Source organism: Hibiscus syriacus, unplaced genomic scaffold (genome assembly GCF_006381635.1).
Source record: "Hibiscus syriacus cultivar Baekdansim isolate YM2019G1 unplaced genomic scaffold, ASM638163v2 tig00116951_pilon, whole genome shotgun sequence".
NCBI lineage: Eukaryota > Viridiplantae > Streptophyta > Magnoliopsida > Malvales > Malvaceae > Hibiscus > Hibiscus syriacus.
The window spans coordinates 4268524-4290120 of NW_024063482.1; the positions used below are offsets into that span (position 1 = coordinate 4268524).

General features: G+C 34.1%; 2 protein-coding genes across 2 annotated transcripts; one reads left to right on the plus strand and one right to left on the minus strand.

Annotated features, from left to right (window-relative positions):
- Window positions 1-3193: 3193 nt before the first annotated feature.
- Window positions 3194-4426, minus strand: LOC120188841 (phospholipase A(1) DAD1, chloroplastic-like). The gene has a single exon (XM_039192228.1). It carries the CDS (start codon window positions 4424-4426, stop codon window positions 3194-3196), a length of 1233 nt encoding a protein of 410 aa, XP_039048159.1.
- Window positions 4427-5944: 1518 nt separating this feature from the next.
- On the plus strand, window positions 5945-7045 carry LOC120188640 (syntaxin-51-like). Its single transcript, XM_039192051.1, has 4 exons — window positions 5945-6137; window positions 6227-6327; window positions 6422-6466; window positions 6810-7045. The coding sequence occupies exons 1-4, from the start codon at window positions 5948-5950 to the stop codon at window positions 6939-6941; spliced, it is 468 nt and encodes a 155-aa protein (XP_039047982.1). The 5' UTR covers window positions 5945-5947; the 3' UTR covers window positions 6942-7045.
- The last annotated feature ends 14552 nt before the right edge of the window (window positions 7046-21597 follow it).

The following is a 21597-nucleotide window of genomic DNA, read 5'->3' on the forward strand; positions in this document are numbered from 1 at the left end:
ATTTAATAATTCCCCAATTATCGTTTCATTTCTTGTACCTTCCTACTCTTCTTCTTCTTCTTCTTCTTCTACGGTAATGTTTACGCCATGGCCTTCTTTGTGAATGAGCATCACACAACATGGGAGTTAGGAGTTAGGGCTGCTTAAGATTTATGTCGGGGTATCAATTTTTCTAAAGTTATATTAGAAAGTTAGATATAAAATTTAAAATTTAAAATTATAAACAAAGACGGAATTGGATAGCTTAAGAGGACAAAATATAATTAATAATAGAAAATGGAGTACAATAGAAATGAAAACTGGAAGTCTAGTTAGGTATTTACCCATATTTTTAAATCATAAAGAAATGCAGTGGCCACCAACGAAACTAAACTTCGTATTTGGGTGAAAATTATATTATCAATAAAAAATATGAAAAAAAAACTAAATTATATGAAAATTAAAATTTTTAAAAAACTACGAGCGATTCTAACGCTCTTTCGATTCACCTATGGGAGTTTAGAATTGTTATACTTCTTGAGAACATCTTTGGAGACTATCGACCCTCTTTCTCCGAGGACCTCCACGTAGAAATCTCTTTTCATCGAAATTTTCGATAACTTTTCAAATCAACTACAATGTGTAGATAAGATCCTCAAACAAGACCTCTGACGGGTCTAAGTGACTTACTGATACCAACCCAAAGTTTAATTATTAGATCTTCTTATTTTTGTCGACATACAAATAGTCATAATGATGCTATGGTAAACACATGCACTAAAGATCAATATAAATTCCCTCAACACAATTAGAACGAGGGCTAGTTCCTTTTTAAGACCCTTCTTCTTTATCATCCTCATCATCAACCCTCTACAATGTAAAAACATCGACAAACGGTCATTCATTCATCGGTCACAACTTTCCATCTAAACTAAAAGGAATGAATCACTCATAATGAAACTATTTTGTTCGCCTCAACAAGAATGGACATGATGCTTCAATTAATGATGATTTTCTCTTTGGTTCATAAGCAACCAAATGGATAAATCTCAACTACTTATGAAGATTTGTTATGACAGAACAGTGCATTTTCGTTTCCAGCACAAAAAGGTGTTGCATGGAGTTTTGCTCTACGATGTGAGACATGCGCCTTAGGATTAGCTTTGACAATCATGTTTGATTGTGATATGGGAGGAGATGATTTCGTGGGCTTTGTCTCAGACAATTAATTTGTTGCATTCATGAAATTTCTTTTGAATATTAAAACAAACAATATTTTTTGTGTGAAAATTTATAGGGTGAAGGTTCGACCAACCCGATTTCAAAATATTTAAAATTAATTATATCATATTTTTAAATTAAATAAATTCAGTTACCAGTTTGGTTGATTTATTATTTCAATCAAGCAACAATCATTAGGTTTGAAATCTATTACGTTTTTTTATAAATATTAATACCTGATAAATTTAGATTAAATGTTATAAAAAAAATATTATATAACGTTTTTCTTAATCAAATTTAATATATTCTAAAAAAATGTTAGAAATTGACCTATTTTCTCTTTTTTTTTTCTTTAGTCGTCGTTAGTTTCTTTACTTCCTCATCTTTATGGTAGTCAGAGATATCAATTTTGATGTTAGTCGTCGACTGTCGGTATTTATTGTCTTTTTTTTTGCTTTATTATAGTGTATCTTGTTTTTTTTTTCTTATTTTTTTATTTTAAATAGTTATACCTTTATGGTATGTTTTCTTCTATTTTTATGGCACATTTTTTTTTGCCTTTATGGCACGTTTTCGGTCATTTGACCGTTGTTTTCGTTTATAATTTTCAGGGTTAGATTTGACATCGTCATGACTGATCAAGATGACGATAATTTGTTATTATGCTTGTCTTCCCTAGTTGGACCTTCATATTGGTTTTGATACGCAATTTGTGTTCGTATATATTATTTTCACTTGTTCGATTCTGATTTGTGGTTTGTCCATAGTCTTTCAATAACTTTATCCCTTTTTGTGGTTTGTTTGTCGATGCGGTCAGATCTGTTCGTATCTATCTTTTGTTCAAGTTTATTTGGTTAGGTTTTTTTAACATTTTCCTTGTATGGTCCTTATGTGATCTTAAGTTAGCTAATTTTATTGTGTTTAGGAAAATATTTTTATATGGTCCTTATGTGATCTTAAGTTGACTAATTTTCTTGTGTTTATTAAAATATCTTTATTATATGTTTAGTTTATGGTTGTAGTCATAAACCTTCATTGTAATGTAAATATTTTCTATTTTAAATAAAATTAGGGATTTCTATAAAAAAAAATTGTTTGAAATTTAATATTATATGCTATATATATACACTCGTATATTAGATATTCAGTAAATGATAAGTTTAGGGTTAGGGCAACAGTATGAGGAAGGTAAAAGAAAAAGGTTAATACGATTTTTTTAAGAATACTGCACGGATCATAATTACAAGTCATATATATTGAAATAAATTAAAATGAGGATTAATTATTATAAAGTATAATAAAATTAATAATTAGAATATATCAAAAGAAAATCCATACATAATAAAATTTATAATATTAGAGATTTTTTTTCATTTGTACGAGTGACACATATTGAATTGTGTAATTGGTTCAAGTTAATGAGTTGGACATTTCAATTATTCAATTTGTAAATTAAAAATAGATATTTGATTGAAAAAGACTATTTAAACATAATTAGATCAAAGTATTTAAGTTACTATCAATCAATTAAGATCTTGCATGAAGTAAGAACTCTTAAAATTTAAAAAAAAATACCATCACTATAACAAATATTTTTTTTATAAATAAAGATATTAGCAATAACATGTGCCATGCCCAGCTAATTAGATAAAGAAAATAGATAATTTTAATCATTTATTTATATTTGTTCAATAATTTTAACTTATAACAAATTAAGCGATCTCAATGATTAAAGAGTGTATTTTTCTCCTTCAATGTCCCAAATTCAAGAAATTACATATATAGAATATGTACACGTACATTATCAATTAACTAAGAAAATTCTGAACATATATTACTTATAACTACCCAGACTCATAAAACAAATAATTTTAGCTTTCATATAATTTTTTTACACTGTAATTAAATTTTATCTATATATTAATATATATGTATATAAACACTTATAATTGCTATCTACAAAGATCCTAGTTTTCCACGATGGTGTTACTTGTTAGGATAAAACTCTACCGGCAGTGGCCCGGAAAGGGCAATTTGAACTAACAAAACCATTAACTAATTCTAGATACGTGTCAAGTTCGTGACATGAAGCCACGCCTTCTTTGCTCAAGTGCGGGCACTGCCTGCTGCTCAGTCTCAGTTCCTGCCCTACGTCGGCGTAAACTAGTTGGGCGTCTTCCACGCGCCTCTGAACCCAGCTCGGCAGCCCCGACGCATTGATCGTCGGGTCCTTGTTATCGATTACGAAGCCTGGTACTTTGGTGATAAGATCATCGGAGTTTACTATACGTAGAATCTTGGTCCCGTTTTGCTCTAGCTGGCATCTGAAGCTTTGGTTCCCCACACGTGGTCCGCCGAAATATATGACGGTCACCGGCGGTGCATTGTTAAAGCTGGTGTTTATGTCGTACGCAGCGAGTATAGCTAGAGCTGCGCCGAGGCTGTGGCCGGTGATGGTCAAGCTTAAGGGCTCGTCGCCGTATATTTCAAGTACTCTCCCGATCTCTTCCCTCACCATTTGCTGCGAGCTAGGACACGTGGCGTTCCTAGAAGTGTAGAGGCTCAAGAACCCACTCTCCACCATGGCCCCACCGCCACGACCACCCACATCGGTCAAAGTCGCACGTAGATTCTCGAGCCACTCTAAGCACGTGGCCGTACCCCGGAAAGCGATCGTCACGTCACGCCTGCCGAGCCTGGCGATCTCATCCTTGTCCTGACAGACCGCCACGTAACCGATCCAGCTCGACCGAGTCGAAACCCAGCTCGGCCCCCGGTCAACCCAACCCGGCAACTGAATCCCGCACGTCGCACGCAAATTCTTGGTCGGTTTATAACCAGTCTGCCTAATGTAACACCGAGTCAGCAACGAGTTCTTGGTGAACTTACACGACCCGAAAGTCGGCGAAGAAGCGTCAAAATCAAAAGCATGATATGCCGCTTCAACGAACTGACCGTACCTAAGAATCTCACTCCGTAGAACATCGTCGAGCGGGTCGAGCAAGCCTTCCCAGTTATTGATCCCTTGATACTCCATCCAATTCTTGGCGAGTTTATCCGAGTTAGAATGAGTCAAATGATTCCACGAAAGCTCTTGATTCTCATGAGTGGTGAGCTTGAGAGAAGCAATGGCGGGAGATGGAAAAGATGACTGAGTCTGAGTGAGTTTTAGAGTAGCAGGCGAAGTGAATGGGTTGAAAGTAACAGCAATGGCAGAAACTCTCATATTGGCTTAATGTTTCTGCTTGCTGTAGGTCAAATGGAGAATCAAAACAATGGTGGGTTTTTATATGAGGAGGAGAGGGTGGTGGACGGCGGTGGTTGTACTGAAGCATGATTTTTTTCATGGTGAAGGACGGAGGAGGAGAGAAAGTGAAGGTGGGGTAGGGGGTGTAGATGGGATAAACTTAAAAGGTGAAAAATAACAGGAAAACGGCCGTGGGGTCCAATTGAATGTGATTATGATTGGAATTTGGAGGAGATATGGCACATCCATTCCAATTTGTTAAAAAATAACATAAATGAACAAGATTTCAATTGGGACCCATGGTCTAAGATAGTGGAAAATTTACCATCTTTCTCTTTCCGACCATTGGAGCCGTTTAGATCAAGGAATTTAACATTTCAAGCAGGTATGTTTGTTTTTTATGAAAGATACCCATGTTTGGTTGGAGTATGATTTCCAAGTGAGAGTAATGCTATAATACCAACAGTAAATTTTAGTGTTTTATTCATGTGTCTTAGATTTTATTTTATTCCCGTGTTAAGGGTTAAAATATCTCTCTTTTCCAGCTTGTCTCTACGGTTATCTTCTTCTTCCCGTGCTGCAAAAAATTAATCGTTTCCTAGTGAGATTCCTAAACTTTTAATTTCAATAGCTGGGTCAAATTCCTACTAGGAACAGTGGTTCGGTTATGTCTGATCTGACATTTTCAATTTTAATAATCTGCTTGTTTCTTTATGCGTCCTCTGTTAAGTTTTGGTTGTTGTATTGGACTGTTTGGCTGCTTCAATGGTTCTACTGATTGCTTCTTAACCTTGATTATTCCAAAAATATTATGATTCCAGTCATTCACTCTCCTTGTGAACGTTTCATATTCCCTTCAGATTATGATTCCAAAAATATTATGATTCCAAAAGCCTTGTCTGCTGCAACCTCCCTCAACCCTTCAGATTCCCTCAGCTTCCCCGGCGATGAACCAGCAGAATCCTCCGATGCAGAACTTAAAGCCTGACCAATGCCCTGACCTTCCAAACCTCCCTTCATTTTGCTCTATTTTGCTCTTATCTGTTCTTCTTTCATCCTCTGATTGTGTGTATATTGTGTGCTTTTAAATAATCTTTTAATTTGATTGCCATTCTAGGTCAATGGCAGCAGACACGTGGATAAAAGAATATAATGAAGCAGCAAAAATTGCTGATGATATCAATGGCATGATATCTGAGAGGATTTCCTTACCTGCGTCTGGACCAGAAACTCAGAGTCACTCATCGGCTATTAGAAGGAAGATTACGATTTTAGGGACTAGACTTGATGGATTGCAGTCCCTTATGTACCTACTGGGAAGCCCTTGTAAGTTATCTTAATTGTGGAGCAAATAGGAGTGAATTGATATTGTGTTTAGTAATTTTGATCATGTCTGCTGGGATTTTCATAAGATATGTCGAATTGGAATATGTTGTAATATGAGGAATAAACTGTCCTTTTGTCAATACTTCATATTTTGGTTACAAAACGGAGAAGGAGATGAACCGTCACAAGGATATGGTTGCAAATTTGAGATCAAAAGCAAATCAGATGGCTTCTGTATTCAACATGTCGAATTTTGCAAACCGAGATAGCTTGTTGGGGCCTGAAACAAAGGTTGATGCCATGAGTAGGACTGTTGGGTTGGATAACTCTGGTCTTGTTGGTCTTCAACGACAAATCATGAAAGGCAAGTTATTTTAGTTTCAAATGTCATCCCTGCTGGATTGTATAATTGCTTTAGTTTCCTCAAATGATGAACGTTTCTTTTTCAAGCAGAGCAGGATGAGGGTCTTGAGAAGTTGGAGGAGACAGTATTAAGTACAAAGCATATTGCATTGGCGGTCAATGAAGAACTTGATCTGCATACCAGACTCATTGTATGTTGCTCTTTATTCTTTTCTTTAAAGCAAATGCTTGGTGAAGATTGATTCACAGTCAGTAAACTTTATATTGTGCTCCCTCTCAATGCTGGATGACCTAGACGAACATGTTGATGTTACCGATTCTCGCCTACGGGTAAAAGACTTGTTATTAATTAACATTTTAAATGCATAACACAATATCTTCCTTTTGCTTTTGAAAGGTATGATACCGAATGACTGTTGTTTAATATATTTATCCAGCCCCCCTACTAGAAATAGGCATTCCTATAAATGACTTTAAGCCTCGGAATATGTCATGTTGTGGGAAATCTTTGGTGATGAATCTTGTTAGGGAGGAAGGATAGAATTCATGGTCATTCAATTTGTGTTTAGAATAGACAAAAAGATCTCAAGTAAACTAAGAATTGGATGACTTTTAGTTATTTAAATTATACTGTCATAGTGGATTCTAAGGATTTTGTTTTCTTTGCTAACAGAGAGCGCAGAAAAACCTAGCAATTTTGAACAAGCGAACCAAAGGTGGTTGTTCCTGTACGTGCATGCAATTAGCCGTTATCGGAATCATGATTTTGGTTGTCGCAATATACCTTCTGATAAAATATTTGTAATTACCAACAATTGCAAACACAACAATTTCGCCATTGTTGTATGTGGGTGTCGTGAGTGGAGTTGGTTTTCAGTTCTTACCTCCATGTTGGAAACTTATTATTTGCCTTTGTGCGCTCCCTGTTCCTTGTATGTTCTCAAAACTATGTAAATTACAAGTAATTTAAGTCTTGTAAACAAATTTTAACTATTTATCATATATTATTTCTTCTGTTGACGAATCTAAAGCATTGTAGCCAGCATCAATTAGGTTATCGGGGATTAAATTTTAACTATTTATCATATTTTTACATAAATTATATAAAATTTAATATTAATTAAAATTAAAATAATACATGATATATTTAAATACTCAAGTAATATATTATCAACAGATAGAATTTTTATATAAATAATTTTTATTTAAATATTTAGAATTTCACTTATTAAAAAATATAGAACAAGGACAATTTGGTAAAGTATACATTCCAGTATTCTTTTATTCCTTCAACCAAACACTGCAATCTTACATTCCTTTCAAACCAACCAAACACAGTAACGTAACATTCCCATTAATCCTATTCCCTGGTAATCTTTTATTCCTACTAGTAATCTTACATTCCGTGAACCAAACGCACCCTTAGGTGACGTTTGGTTCGCTGGAATGTTTTTGAGGGAATTGGAATCTGTGAAGGAATTGGAATCCAATTCCATATTATGTTTGGTTCGCAGACATGTCAAATGAATTTGATTTCAGTAATGTAAAATGACAGGATTGCCCTTCTTGTTTTTTTTGCTTAATTTTAGTTTGTTTTATAAATTACATGTAGCAATATATTATAAAAATTTTAAAAAAATTAAATTTTAATTTTATTGATTGATTATTCATTTCAATAAATTATAAAAATCATGCTAATAAACGTCATAAGTTAAAATCATCCCAATTAGGGATGACCATGGGTCGGGTTTTTGGTCAACCCGACCCGACCCGAGAACAAGGGAACCTCCATCTAAGACCCGACCCGACCAAAATAAAGTTTCACCCGATCCGACCTGAATATATGAATTAGAAACCCGACCCGACCCGAAATTATAAAAAAATTATTTTTATTCAATAAAAACAATGAATTAATTAGAAAAAATATATAGAGAGAGTTGTATTATTGTAATTATTCCTAAATATATAAGGTAAAATTATATATTTTTTGGGTCGGGTATTTTTCACCCTAAACCCGAACCCGACCCAACCCGAATATCACACTTAAAAAAACCCGACCAAAATAAAGTTTCACCCGACCCGACCCGAATATATGAATTAGAAATCCGACCCGACTCGAAATAATAAAAAAATTATTTTTATTCGATAAAAACAGTGACTTAATTGAAAAAAATTATATATAGAGGGGTATTACTGTAATTATTCCTAAATATATAAGGTAAAATTATATATATTTTCGGGTCGGATATTTTTTACCCTAAACCCGAACTCGACCCGACCCGAATATCACACTTAAAAAAACCGACCCGACCCGACCAGACCAAAATAAAGTGTCACCCGACCCGACCCGAAATAATAAAAAAATATTTTTATTCAATATATGAATAAATTACCAAAAGATTGATGAGAGTAATATGATCAAATTTCAATTCCCTCCAACAAGGGAATTGAATTCCATCATAGAATGGATGTAATTCACTTTCCCTCATTTAATGGAAAGTTGAAGCCATGAGGGATTTCAATTCCCTTGGAAAACTTGAATCAAATATGAGAAAGTGGTGGAATTAGATTCCAATTCCCCTTAATTCTAAGAGATTCATGCCAACCAAACGTCACCTTACAATTTTTGACTCATTGTGGATTTCATACTAACAACTAATACCGATAACATGCCATTTAATTGCTTTATGAACACAAGTGCTAAGTTAGGTTGGACCGTCATCCACGTAATGAATTTTATAATATTCAATTAAAAGAGATTAAACTGAATTAATAAAGAAAAATGAAACTTGAATTACCTTAAATGATGTAAAAATATACTATTCAAAGTTGAATCATCTATGAAAATATGTTATCTTTTATAATTGGACTATAAGTTACCATGCGACTAAACGTATACAAATCCATAAATCGTTAGATTTTGATTCGGATAAAACCATTCATTACTGGATCACAAGGAAAAAGAAGAAGAATCCACGAAATTTGGACAAAAGCTGAGGTGAAACGCATTGAATGATTATGTCATAGTATACTATAAATTGAATTATCAGGTCTGATTAGATGGTCAGGCAGCTCTGCGTTAACCTTAAAACATTTATATTACTTTCTTCCCATATTATTAAAGAGAGAAAATAACATCAGTGACTAAAAATGCCTTATAATATATGATTTTAATTAACTTTTTTTGGATTTGCCAAAATAACCAACTAAATCGCAATGCGATCGAGAATTCGCAACGCGATCTCCAGTATCGCAAATCAGTTTCCATATTCGCAACGCGATTCTGACTATCGCATTGCGATTTTCCAAATTCGCATTGCGATTTTCCTAATTCGTAATGCGAATACGTAAATCGCAATGCGAATACGTAAATCGCAATGCGAATACGTAAATCGCAATGCGAATACGTAAATCGCAATGCGAATATGTAAATCGCAAAGCGAATCTGACTATCGCAATGCGATTTACATAGCGCCATTCGTATCCAACGCGTATTTTTTTTTAAAATTCCAAACACGAATATATTAATATATCGGAACACTACACCGTCCACAATATATCCCGTAATCGCAACTCATAACCTAAAACCCTAAATCACAACTCAGTCTCATCTCCATCTCTCACTCTCTAAGGCGACATCCGTCCCCATCTCCGACGAAATCAGTCCCCATCTCCGACGATATCAGTCTCCATCTCCGGCGAAATCATTCACGGTCAGAAATGGAAAATCAACCAAATCAACCACCGAGAGTTAGTTTTTTTAATTATTTTTTATTTTGAAATTTTTGCATTATTATTAGGTTTTTCATATTGAAATTGATGATAAGTTTACTGGCGTTTTCAATAATAGATTAACCATTTCACTTAGATTGCTTATTATATTCATTCGATTGCTGCCAATACTGCTAAACTGTTTAGTCTTTAACCTTGTGAAGTTAGTATTTGTCTTTGTTTTGTCTTTTGGTTGAAGTAATGCAATCCATTCAAGTTTCTTTCAATTTTAGTATTTGAAACCGAGAATGACTATCGCAATGCGATTCTGTCGTTGCGATTTTCATTTCGCGTTGCGATAGTCAAATTCGCGTTGCGATAGTCATTTTCGTGTTACGATTTTCATTTTCGTGTTGCGATTTAATGTTTCAGAAACTATTCTTCTTCTGCAAATTGAAACTTGAATGAATTGCATTACTTCAACCAAAAAACAAAGACAAATACTAAATTCACAGTGTTGCAAATTTAAGTTTGAAGAATAAACTACTACTCTTTATGTTTATTGTTCTTGTTATATCTTCACAGTGTAGTTTTTGGTATATCTAAATTGGTATGTTTATTGTTTTCGCAGAACTATTATTTGGCTCAATTGACCTTAAGAAATAAAGTAAGCCTGGCTAAAACAATTGCGTCGAAGCTTTCACCTGCACAAAGAAAAATATTTGAGGACACTTGCTTCGGGCCATGGCTGAAAGTACAACATCCGGGTGGAGATGCTATGTTAACCCATCTGTTTCTTCAAACCATGACTAGCGATCTACCAGAGACTATACAACGTCGTGATGAAGAGATATGGTTTGATTTTCCACCGGCGTATACGTGTTTTGGACGGGAGGAGTTTTGCTTAATCACCAGTCTACGCTTCGGACACGATGATGTAGATCGATACACTAGACATATTACCCGCCTATCATGGTTTTCCCGGGTTTTTCCTGAGCTGTCAACGGAGAAGTCGAATTTACACGTGGAAGACTTGACGAGATTATTGAATAAGGAAGATGGTTTTACTCGGATGGATGACGTCGATGTTATCCGAGTATGCCTTCTAATACTTTTGTAAGCCGACTTTTTAGGTAGAGAGGCCCGACAACCTATTCCTAATGATCTAATTAAATTGATAGAGGACCTAAATGCATGGAACCTATTTCCGTGGGGTTCGTATCTATGGAAAGCTACATGGAATAAGTTGTCGTCTGCCTTTGATGATCGGAAAAGTTTGCGTGGCGATGGTTTCAAATACACTTTGTCAGGCTTTATTTGGGCCTTTAAGGTAATAATTTTTATATAATGTTTCCAAAATTATAATTAATTCTTTAACAATTACTAATGTTTGTTATTGTATTGTTTGTAGATTTGTATATTTGAGGCCTTTACCGCCATGCAGACATATGCATTAAAAACTTCTAATGATATTCCTAGGGCTATTTCCTGGAAGAGGAAACAGTCCTTGCAGCAATGGGAAGATTTACTACCGTATACTATAATAAATAATGTAAGTTAACACAAATACTACCATATGTTTATAAACAAGTTATTACTAGTACACGTTTAACTTTGTTTAAGCTTTTATATTGTTAGGAGGCCAACACTCCATTACAGAGGCTGACACCCACGGAAGCTGAGCTTGCCACTGATTAGTGGCAAGCTAGTAAGCGTTTTTTTGATGGCACGGATGATGAGCAACCACCACTTCGAGAGCCATCACCTCACCCAGAGCCATCACCTGATCGACCTGAATATACACCTCCACAACGAGAGTCATCACCTATTCTGTCACATCATCGAGCCTCTTCTCCACCATCACCTCATGATAGGCGACCGGCAAAGATGCCACGACGTTTATATCACTGTTCTCCACCTCCACCTCCACGGGATGAGTTAGGGGAGTTACGTAATGAGGTCAATGCCTTGCGTGAGGAGGTCGGTACTTTACGCGATGACAATGGTGCATGGCGTGTTGAGGTGTCTACTTTATGTGGTGAGGTAGCAGCTCTACGTGAGATTGTAGCATCGTTGCAGAACGAGGTTCATACTCTACGCAACGAGGTAAGTTTAATATTTTTCATATTTAACTTGATGATAAATTTACTCGTAATTTTACTTAGATTGCTTAGTAAATTCATTCGGGTGCTGCCAATACTGTTTAACTATTTATTCTTTAACCCTGTGAAGTTAGTATTTGTTTTTGGTTATCTTTTGGTTGAAGTAATGCAATCCATTCAAGTTTCAATTTGCAGAAGAAGAATAGTTTACTATCGCAATGCGAAAATGACTATCACAATGCGAATTTGACTATCGCAACGAAAGAATCACAATGCAAAATGAAAATCGCATTGCGATTCTCTCGTTGGGATAGTCAAATTCGCATTGCGATAGTAATTTTTGCGTTGCGATAGTCATTTTCGCGTTGCGATTTTAAGTTTCAGATTCTATTCTTCTTCTGCAAATTGAAACTTGAAAGAATTGCATTACTTCAACCAAAAGACAAATACTAACTTCACAGTGTTGAAAATTTAAGTTTCAAGAATAAACTACTACTCTTTATGTTGTCATTGAACCTGCACTAAACCTATATGTTATCCTTTTAAATGTTTATATAAGTGTTTACTTCTAGAATGTTATCTGATGCATTTTGTGAACAATGATATAATAATGACTTGGGTGAATACCGTGCAAGTTTGAAATATATTTGTATTTGTTTTCACTGTTTAATATCATGTCTGTTTATTTACTGATTTATGTATTAATTTATTTTTAGCGGCCCGCTAAGGTGGATGCTCTTCGTCGGGTTTTTCTTGCAAGACGGAGTTCACGCATCAGACGGCGTGCACGTGCCATTACGTCTCCGTTCACCTCAATAGTGCGAAGAATCCGTAAGAAAAATCCCGACTCACCTGTCATCGTTCAAGAGGCCTCCCCTATCGTTCAAGAGGCCCCTATCATCCCTCAAGAGTCCCCTCCCACCGTTCAAGAGGCCACTGTCATCGTTGAAGAGGTCCCTCCCAACATTCTATAGCCTGATTCACACGGCGTAATATATTGAATTATTGAGAAGCCCCCTCACGTACCGGACATGGTGGATGACTATTGGCTTTCGTATAAGTTACCGGCCAGTACCATTCCGGCAGATGAAGTGGAGAGGAAACAACTACCGGAAACAATTCTGGATAATACACTTTGGGCTAAGACTGCAGTTGATTTTTATCTACATGAGCGGAGCCAAGGGTGTTACGCTGACATATACAAACTCAACGAGGATATGCATTTGTTGATTGAACGGTCTTGGTGGGGTGTATTATTAGGGGTTGAAGACAACGACTATTTCGATGGGGGGTAAGTCTTATATTTTTTTATTATATTTCAGTTTGATTAATTTTTTTTAAAATTTATGTAATTCACTAATATATGTCTTTTTTGTAAAACAACATATTGATGCATGGGTGGCACATCTTCTAATTGTAAGGAAATTGAAGAAAAATATAAAAAAAACACGATATACAATTATGCCGACGTCTTTTCACATAGTTCACTTGAAGAATCAATGACATGAATCATATGTGTTGGCTAATGGACAAGCTAAACTTTATCCTGCATAGTGGGAGGTCGATAAGGTTAGTATTTATTTGTTTAAATATTTTAAAGGTATTCATAAATAAGTGCACAATTTGAATTATTACATTTCGATGCAGGTATTTATCCCTGTTTTGGAACGTACTCATTGGCTTCTCGTCGAGCTTCAGCTCCCATCCCTAAAGATAATAGTATATGACAGCATGATAAATTATATATCATTGTCTGATTTGAGAGATATTATTAAGGGATGGAGCTCTCATTTGGCTAAATTCTTGGATGCAATTAATTATTGGACTAATTCTGGAAACAAGAAGCCAAAGAAGTTCAATGTTATAGTTATCAGAGACGAGACCGCGCCACAACAAATGAAGGAACCCAGAGGGGATTGTGGTCCTCTCGTATGCATGTGCTTGGAGTATTTGACTACAGGAAGTACACAGTTTCTACCTCTCACCGATAGAGATAGAGGTGCAGTAGGCTTGTGGTTTCGGCATTTTATGGCTAAAACGATATATGCGAGACACTGCCTACCTGCATCCGCGTTATGAAAGTGTCCATAAACAATTTGTAAGTCAAATGCAAGTGTTGTTAAACATATATACTCTTTTTGGTTTGAAAATGTTTGGTTAAGTAGCTAGAATTCAATAATTTGCTGTCTGTAGGTTTTAGATGTGTAGAAAGTGTTGTTGATTCAATGTTTGGTTTCTGCAGGTTAATCCTGAAGTGAGCTGCTTGAAATGGGTGTATGGGTGAAAAAGTTGATTTCATTATTATTTTTTGATTGTTTAATTGATTTGTAAAAGATGATTTGTAAATGTTGATTTGTTTAATTGATGTGTACATAATTATTATTTGTGCTTGTTTAATTGATTGAAATGTAATAGTTGATTTGTTGATTTCAATCTGAATTATGTTGAATGCAAAACAGACTATCGCAACGCGGAAATGACTATCGCAACGAGAGAATCGCAACGAGAGAATCACAATGCGAAAATGAAAATCACAACGCGAAACTAAATTCGCGTTGCAATTTTCATTTTCGCATTGCGATTCTCTCGTTGCGATTTTCATTTTGCATTACGATTCTCTCGTTGCGATAGTCATTTCCGCGTTGCGATAGTCAATTTCGTGTTGCGATAGTCATTTCCGTATTGCGATAGTCATATTCGCGTTGCGATTTCCGCGTTGCGATAGTCAAATGAATGTCTAATAAGTGATAACAACTGAACATATCATAACAATGTTCAAACTCAAGTTACTAATACATGCCTAACTGAAATTTAAAAGTTCACACATAATATACACATAATACAACGTTTGCATTTAAAAATCACCTAAGTTAACAGTACCAAAAGGTGAAGCCGGTTGTGATTGGGATTTTGATGAGGATCCATATTTTGGTAGAGGAAAAGATGATTGTGATGGCACTGGTGATCCACATGTCAACCTTGTATGACCACTTTCCTTGCACCGACTACATGTCGATCTCTTCTTCTCTTCACCCTTAGATGGTATACGATCGTGACTTTTTGGTCGGCCAGGTAGCCTCTGTTCATGGCTGGTGGCAAAACTGTTTGTAAGTCATCTGGTATATCTCACTCAGAAGGATGTGGAATGGGGTAGACAATCTCGACATAAGTCTGTCGATATACTTCTGTAGTGTAGCAATCCATAGCGTATGCGCTTGAATCATCTTGGTTTAGATGAAGAGCAACTTTTATAACATGGCCACACGGATAACCAGATGTTTGCCATTTCATACAACTACACGTCTTTGCATTTAGATCGACAAGCCCATTTATGTTATTATCCAGTACTTCAAACAAAGTGTTTGAACATGGTTCAACTCTCCATGACGTTGACTTCACAACACGTTTCGTTATCTTTTTTCAGTCCATGGTGTAACACGATGTTCCAATGTTCCTGTAAATTTAAATAAATAATACTTAGTAAAATGATAGTTGAATTTAAAGAAATAATACCTGCATGGTTTCTTTTCTTGTAGTACCACTGTTGAATAGAGGCTCGAAAAAACTCCATTAACATAGTAATGGGTAATTTTCGGGAATGAAGACTTAGAGCGTTGATTTATTCTGCACTATTAGACGTCATGAAACCATATCTTGCTCCAAGTTGATGTACTCTTGACCATCTTTCAAACCCGACATCTTCTAGTGTTTGAGCACACTGAGGCAAAACACTTCTTAAACAGTTTATATGCTTATTAAAATCCACTTTCCGATAAGCTTTTACAACCTTTCAGTATGTCCATTTGTGATTTTTTATACCAGCAGACCTTGATTTTAGATTTCTATACAAATAAACACCACAAAGTCCATGAAAAGCATCTGGGAAACACCTTCTAACAGCGTTGTCAATTGAGTTTGCCCTATCGGATATGATTGTCAGATTGGTAATAGGACCTATGTAATCCCTAAGATGCCCCATAAACCATATCCATGAATCAGAGGTTTCAGATTTGCCAACCCCGTAAGCTATTGGCAGTATCCCATTTTTAGCATCCATGGCTACTGCTAATAAGTTTACTCCAAGGTATCGACCTTTTAAATGTGCTCCGTCACTATAATAACTGGGCATGCAAGTATAAACGAACGAATCTACAAAATCATATACACAAGAAATATAATCATTTAAATATGAAATGCATGTAACTAACAAAAATGAGTCAACAAAATTATATTGATTTACTAACCGCAGCACCAATGGCGATAAAAAACAACTCAAAGCGTCCATCTCTATCTGTTTTGATATGAGTTACCGACCCAAGATTTTTTAGCTTTAAATTGTGACAATAAGCCGAAAGTTGGGCAAATGATACTTCTGGCGACCCCCTCAACAATTCCAAGGCATAAAATTTGGCTCTCCAAGCTTGAGAATATGAGATACTAATCTTGAATCGAGCATTCATGTCAGTCATAATTTCATGCCCCCGATATACTCTTCCATTCAAAAACATTAACTCAGCCGAAAACCACCCAACACCTTTTTGTTGCCTGTCTATGGTGAGGAAAAGCTGGGTTCTTGAACATGTATGTTTATCAATAAAAGTCCTAACTTGAAACATTTCGCAATCTTTTATCCTCTTTTCAATCATACGCCACGTACAGTTTTGTCAATCATACACCTTGTTTCGAAACGATCTTGCTTGATTTGTTAACTCTTAGTTGATAGCCATCTTCCACACATTTCGTATACAAAGCTATCTTCAAGTCTTCCTTTGTATCAAAACAATCATCTTTCTTGATACGAATAATTTTTGTGTAACAATCAACTGCTATCTTTACCAACTCTTCTTCCGGTATCTGAAGTAATTCTGACATATTCCAGTTATACTCCCGTGGCATTTTTTTCAGGGACTTTTCTTTGGGGATTTCTTCTTCTTCTTTTTCTTCTTCAGGGTTATATGAATTACAGAATGAATGTTCAACATGTTCATTTACCGTCGTAACTCCTCATTATCATCAACAACATCTTCCTCGGCACGGCTGTTTCATCATCAAAAATTTGGGTATTGACCAATATCAAAATCATTACGCAGGGTATGTTCTTCTTCTGAAAAATCATCAAAATCCGAGTATTGACCAAGATCAAAGTTCGGTATTGACCAAGATCAAATTTCGAATACTGACTAGTACTCACAATTTTTTCTGTTGGCTCATCATCGTCTAACTGTCAATACGAAAACCGGAATTTGGTGCTGAAAGTTTATTGGATTTGGATTAGGGAAAGGTTGGGTTTTTGAGATTGTGTTTGGTATTGGAAATGTGGTGAAACAATATTGCTTGGTGATGAAATTGTGGTGGAACCATTAAATTTTGAGCACCATAAACTGGGTTGAAAAACTAGTGATTACTACCCCGCTACTGACCCAACTTCACTACTTCTAGGTTCAACAACATACAATGTAACATCATCACTTGAAACACTAATGTAAGCAACGAATCATTCAACATATTCATTGTCGGTTAACAAATAAACTTTACCATTTCTCTGATAAGATAGCCTAAATCCACTTAGGGGCTCTAAATTCAATTTATTTGCAACACGTAACATTAGAGTTTCATAAGTTAACTTTTTTAATGACAGTTTTAGTTGAAGATTCATGGGTAAAGGCATATATTGTAAAACACCATGAACATTCTCCCATGACCCTCCAAAACACAAATCTATCCAAACATGATCAACATTAGATGATTTCATTATTGTAAATTAATTTACTAAACAAACGAGCTGCGAAACTAAAACCTGTTGCCGGATGGGGAAGGATGTCGTTGGATATAGGAACGGATGTCGCCGGAGAGAGTGATAGATTGAGATGGAATGAGTTGCGATTTAGGGATTTAGGTTATGAGTTGTTGTTGCTGCTGCGTAGTTATATACCCAAAACATTTGTGTTGCGAAACTAAAACTTGTTGCGAATTCAGAAATCGAGTTGCGAATTTGAAATTCAGTATTGCGATAGTCAGAATCTCGTTGCGATAGTCAGAATCTCGTTGCGATAGTCAGATTCGCGTTACGATTTACGTATTCGCATTGCAATTTACGTATTCGCATTGCGAATTAGGAAAATCGCAACGCGAATTTGGAAAATCGCAATGCGATAGTCAGAATCACGTTGCGAATCTGGAAACTGATTTGCGATACCGGAGATCGCGTTGCGAATTATCGATCGCATTGCGATTTAGTTGGTCATTTTGACAAATCCAAAAAAAGTTGGTTAAAATCATATATTATAAGGCATTTTTGGTCACTGAGGTTATTTTCTCTATTAAATAATGGGCCCTCTTATTTTTAAAATATACCACAACACTTATTTTAATATTAATAATCGACCCATCATATTTTTTTTATTTTCTTATATTTTATCTTTATTTATTTTTCTTGTTTTTTAATTTTTTAATAATTTTATTTCTATAATACACTTTTTGTCTTTATGACATTTTTTGTAATATTTTAATATGATATTTTGTGTTCTTTATCAATTGTTTAACATTTTTTTGTTTAATTTTCTCAAGATTAAATTCGACGTCGTCGCTGTTGATTAAGATGATACTTATTTATTATCTTGTTAATCTTCCATGCTTTGGACTCTCATATTGGTTTTAGATATGCATTTTGTGTGGAGTTAGTTTTCTCATGATGCTCGACTCGGATTTACGATTTTAGGTGGTCTTTCAATAGTTTATTTCTATGTTGTGATTTGTTTGCCGATATAATCATATATGTTCGTATCTTTTGTTCAAGTTTTTTAAATGAATTTTTAACTTTTTTTCTTTGTATGATCCTTATATTATCTCAATTCTTATATGGCTAATTTATTATGTTGATTATATGAACATATCTTAATTATATATTCATTGTAATGTTTAGTATTTTTTAAATAAAAGTAATAATTTTTATTTATATGGAAAATAGCAATAATGGTCATGGACCTTTTAACAAATTTAGGATCGATATATGAATGAAAATAGATAATTGATATTAACTTTTTTTAATAAATATCTTATTTTATACTGATTAAATTTAGTAATTTAATTTTACTCATCAAACAATCATAGAATTATGTAAAACTAAAATAATTTTATATTTTATGACATGATTATATATATATATATATATATATTATATATAATATATATATATATATATATATATTATATATTTTGAATTCGTTAACTTGGATTCGCAACCACAACATGATGAGTTTCCATGACTGCTAAACATCAAATCACCCATGTTTGGCCTTAATCTTTCTTCCCTTATATTTTCATGGATAGTTGAAAAATATCACCTCATTGAAAAACCTCCCTTTCTAGAAAAGTAGAGTCATACTTTAGTAAAAAAAACAAGTCTCACTATTTGTCAACACACAAAATATATTATGGAAAATACATTTAAAGTCTCAATTTATATATTTGATAATTTTGAAAACTTATAATATTTTCATTTAATTAAAATATTGTTGTAAACATATCATTGATAGTTAAAATTAAAATAAACTTCTAATAAGAGTTTGGTACAATAATAATATTAATCCTCAAAATTTATACATTCTATTAATATGATCATAATAAGAAATAATTCAATAAATTTAACACATTATATTAAAAAAATCAATTAATCTTATCTCTTTCTATAATACTATCAAACCAAGCAAGCCTATCATATTAAAGCAATAATTAAATAACTACATTATATAGTAAAGAAACAACAAATTATTATCGAATTGTTATAATATATATCAAGAAAGTAAAAAAGAAAGTAATATAATATTTTTGGAAGAAGAACAAGTAATTTAAAAGAAAACCAAAGACTAAACTCATATAATTTTTTAATATGAAGGGTTAAATTTATTAAATTATTTCAAATTAGAACCAAAATGATATAATGTAGAAATTTTGGGACTAAATTTAGTATTATGTATGTAACATCCTCAATATCGAGTTAGTGACTAAATTGTAAAAATTCAGAATTTGATGACTAAAACAGAATAATTGAATAGTATTGTAATTTGGTATAGGGTTAAATTGCAAAGAAGAAAGAATAGAAGGATATAATGGTCTTTTGCAAGGAAAAATAATTAAAGAAGGGATTTATATATTAGCTCCATGTGGAAGAGAAGAAAGAAAAACAAGGTTCTAGAGTTCTCTTCTTCTCTTCTTTTCTCCTAAACGTGAAGAGGTCAAAACAAATGTGAGATTTTTCATGAGTTAATTGTTTGTTGAATTTTTTTTTGTTTGATCCTTAGAAGCTAATTAAGCTTAAGGAAAGCTTAATTTGCTTTAAAACAACAAGATGAAGGGTGTAGGAAGAATTAAAGATAAGGAGTTCTTGAATGGAGATTGAGGGAGATTCTTAAAATCTATGTGGAGGATTGGATTTTTAAGTTTAAGAGGTATTGAATGGGTATTAATTAGTTTAAGTAGGTATATGCAAGTTAAGGATATAAAAAGAGGAGAAATATGAAGTGTTGAGAAGATTATGAAGAGATTTTCATGCTAAAATAACATTTCTGGGCTATGTGCATCGATGCACATTCAATGTGTATCGATGCATCAAGGGTAAAAACCCAGAAATTGTTCAATGTGCATCGATGCACATGAAGTGTATCGATGCACTTCTTTAAAATAAAAACATTGAATGTCATTTGCATCGATGCACCCCCTTAAAATACAAACATCGAATGAGATTTATGTACCGATTCATAGATTGTGCATCGATGCACCCGTCAAGGGATGCATCGATACATGGTGTAGTGCATCGATGCATACCTTCATTAAAAGATGAAAATATCTTTCTTTTTAGCCTAAGGAGTGATAGTTTAGAATATATTAATTAGTATACTGATTAGTATCAATGTATTACTATGTAGATATAGAACGTAATTTCCTTCCGGAACAAACAAAGGATTAGGATCAAGTCAAAATAACCAAGGCCAATGTGAGTGCATATCCTAGATGAAATGGAATTGAGACAATACTTGCGATAAGTCTATCTCTTATAATTGAATTTATGATTTTATATTCATGCACATGCATACATATATATGTGTTAACGTTATAGTGATTTCATGCATTTTTCATTCATGATTAACATGGTATTATATGAATGAATTCCATTATCAGAGAATTATTCCAGATATGTGAAATAATGAAAATGATCATATAAAGTGACTTATGTGTTTACATGGACAATGATGAAAGATATATGAAATGAGAAATGTATTTATAATGAGAGCTATAGGTATAATTGGCATGCCAAGAGTCGAGGGATTATAAGTGGTCCTTAGGGACATAGTGGTTCTTCGGAACAATCAGTGGTCATTCAGGACAAATATTCAGTGCCCCTTGAGGGAATTATACGAGTTGTGGTGACAGCATAGTACATAACCTCTATGTACTCATATACCTTTGTTCTCCATAATGTATATGGGCAATTCAAAGATAAGTTAAAGTTGAATTAGCATAAGAATATATGTTTTTATATGTGCATGTTACCTTCATATATGTTATAGTGAAATAGATGCATACAAATAAAGATATCATGATCAGATGGTAATAATGCATATTCATGAATGCATTGTTATATATATATAT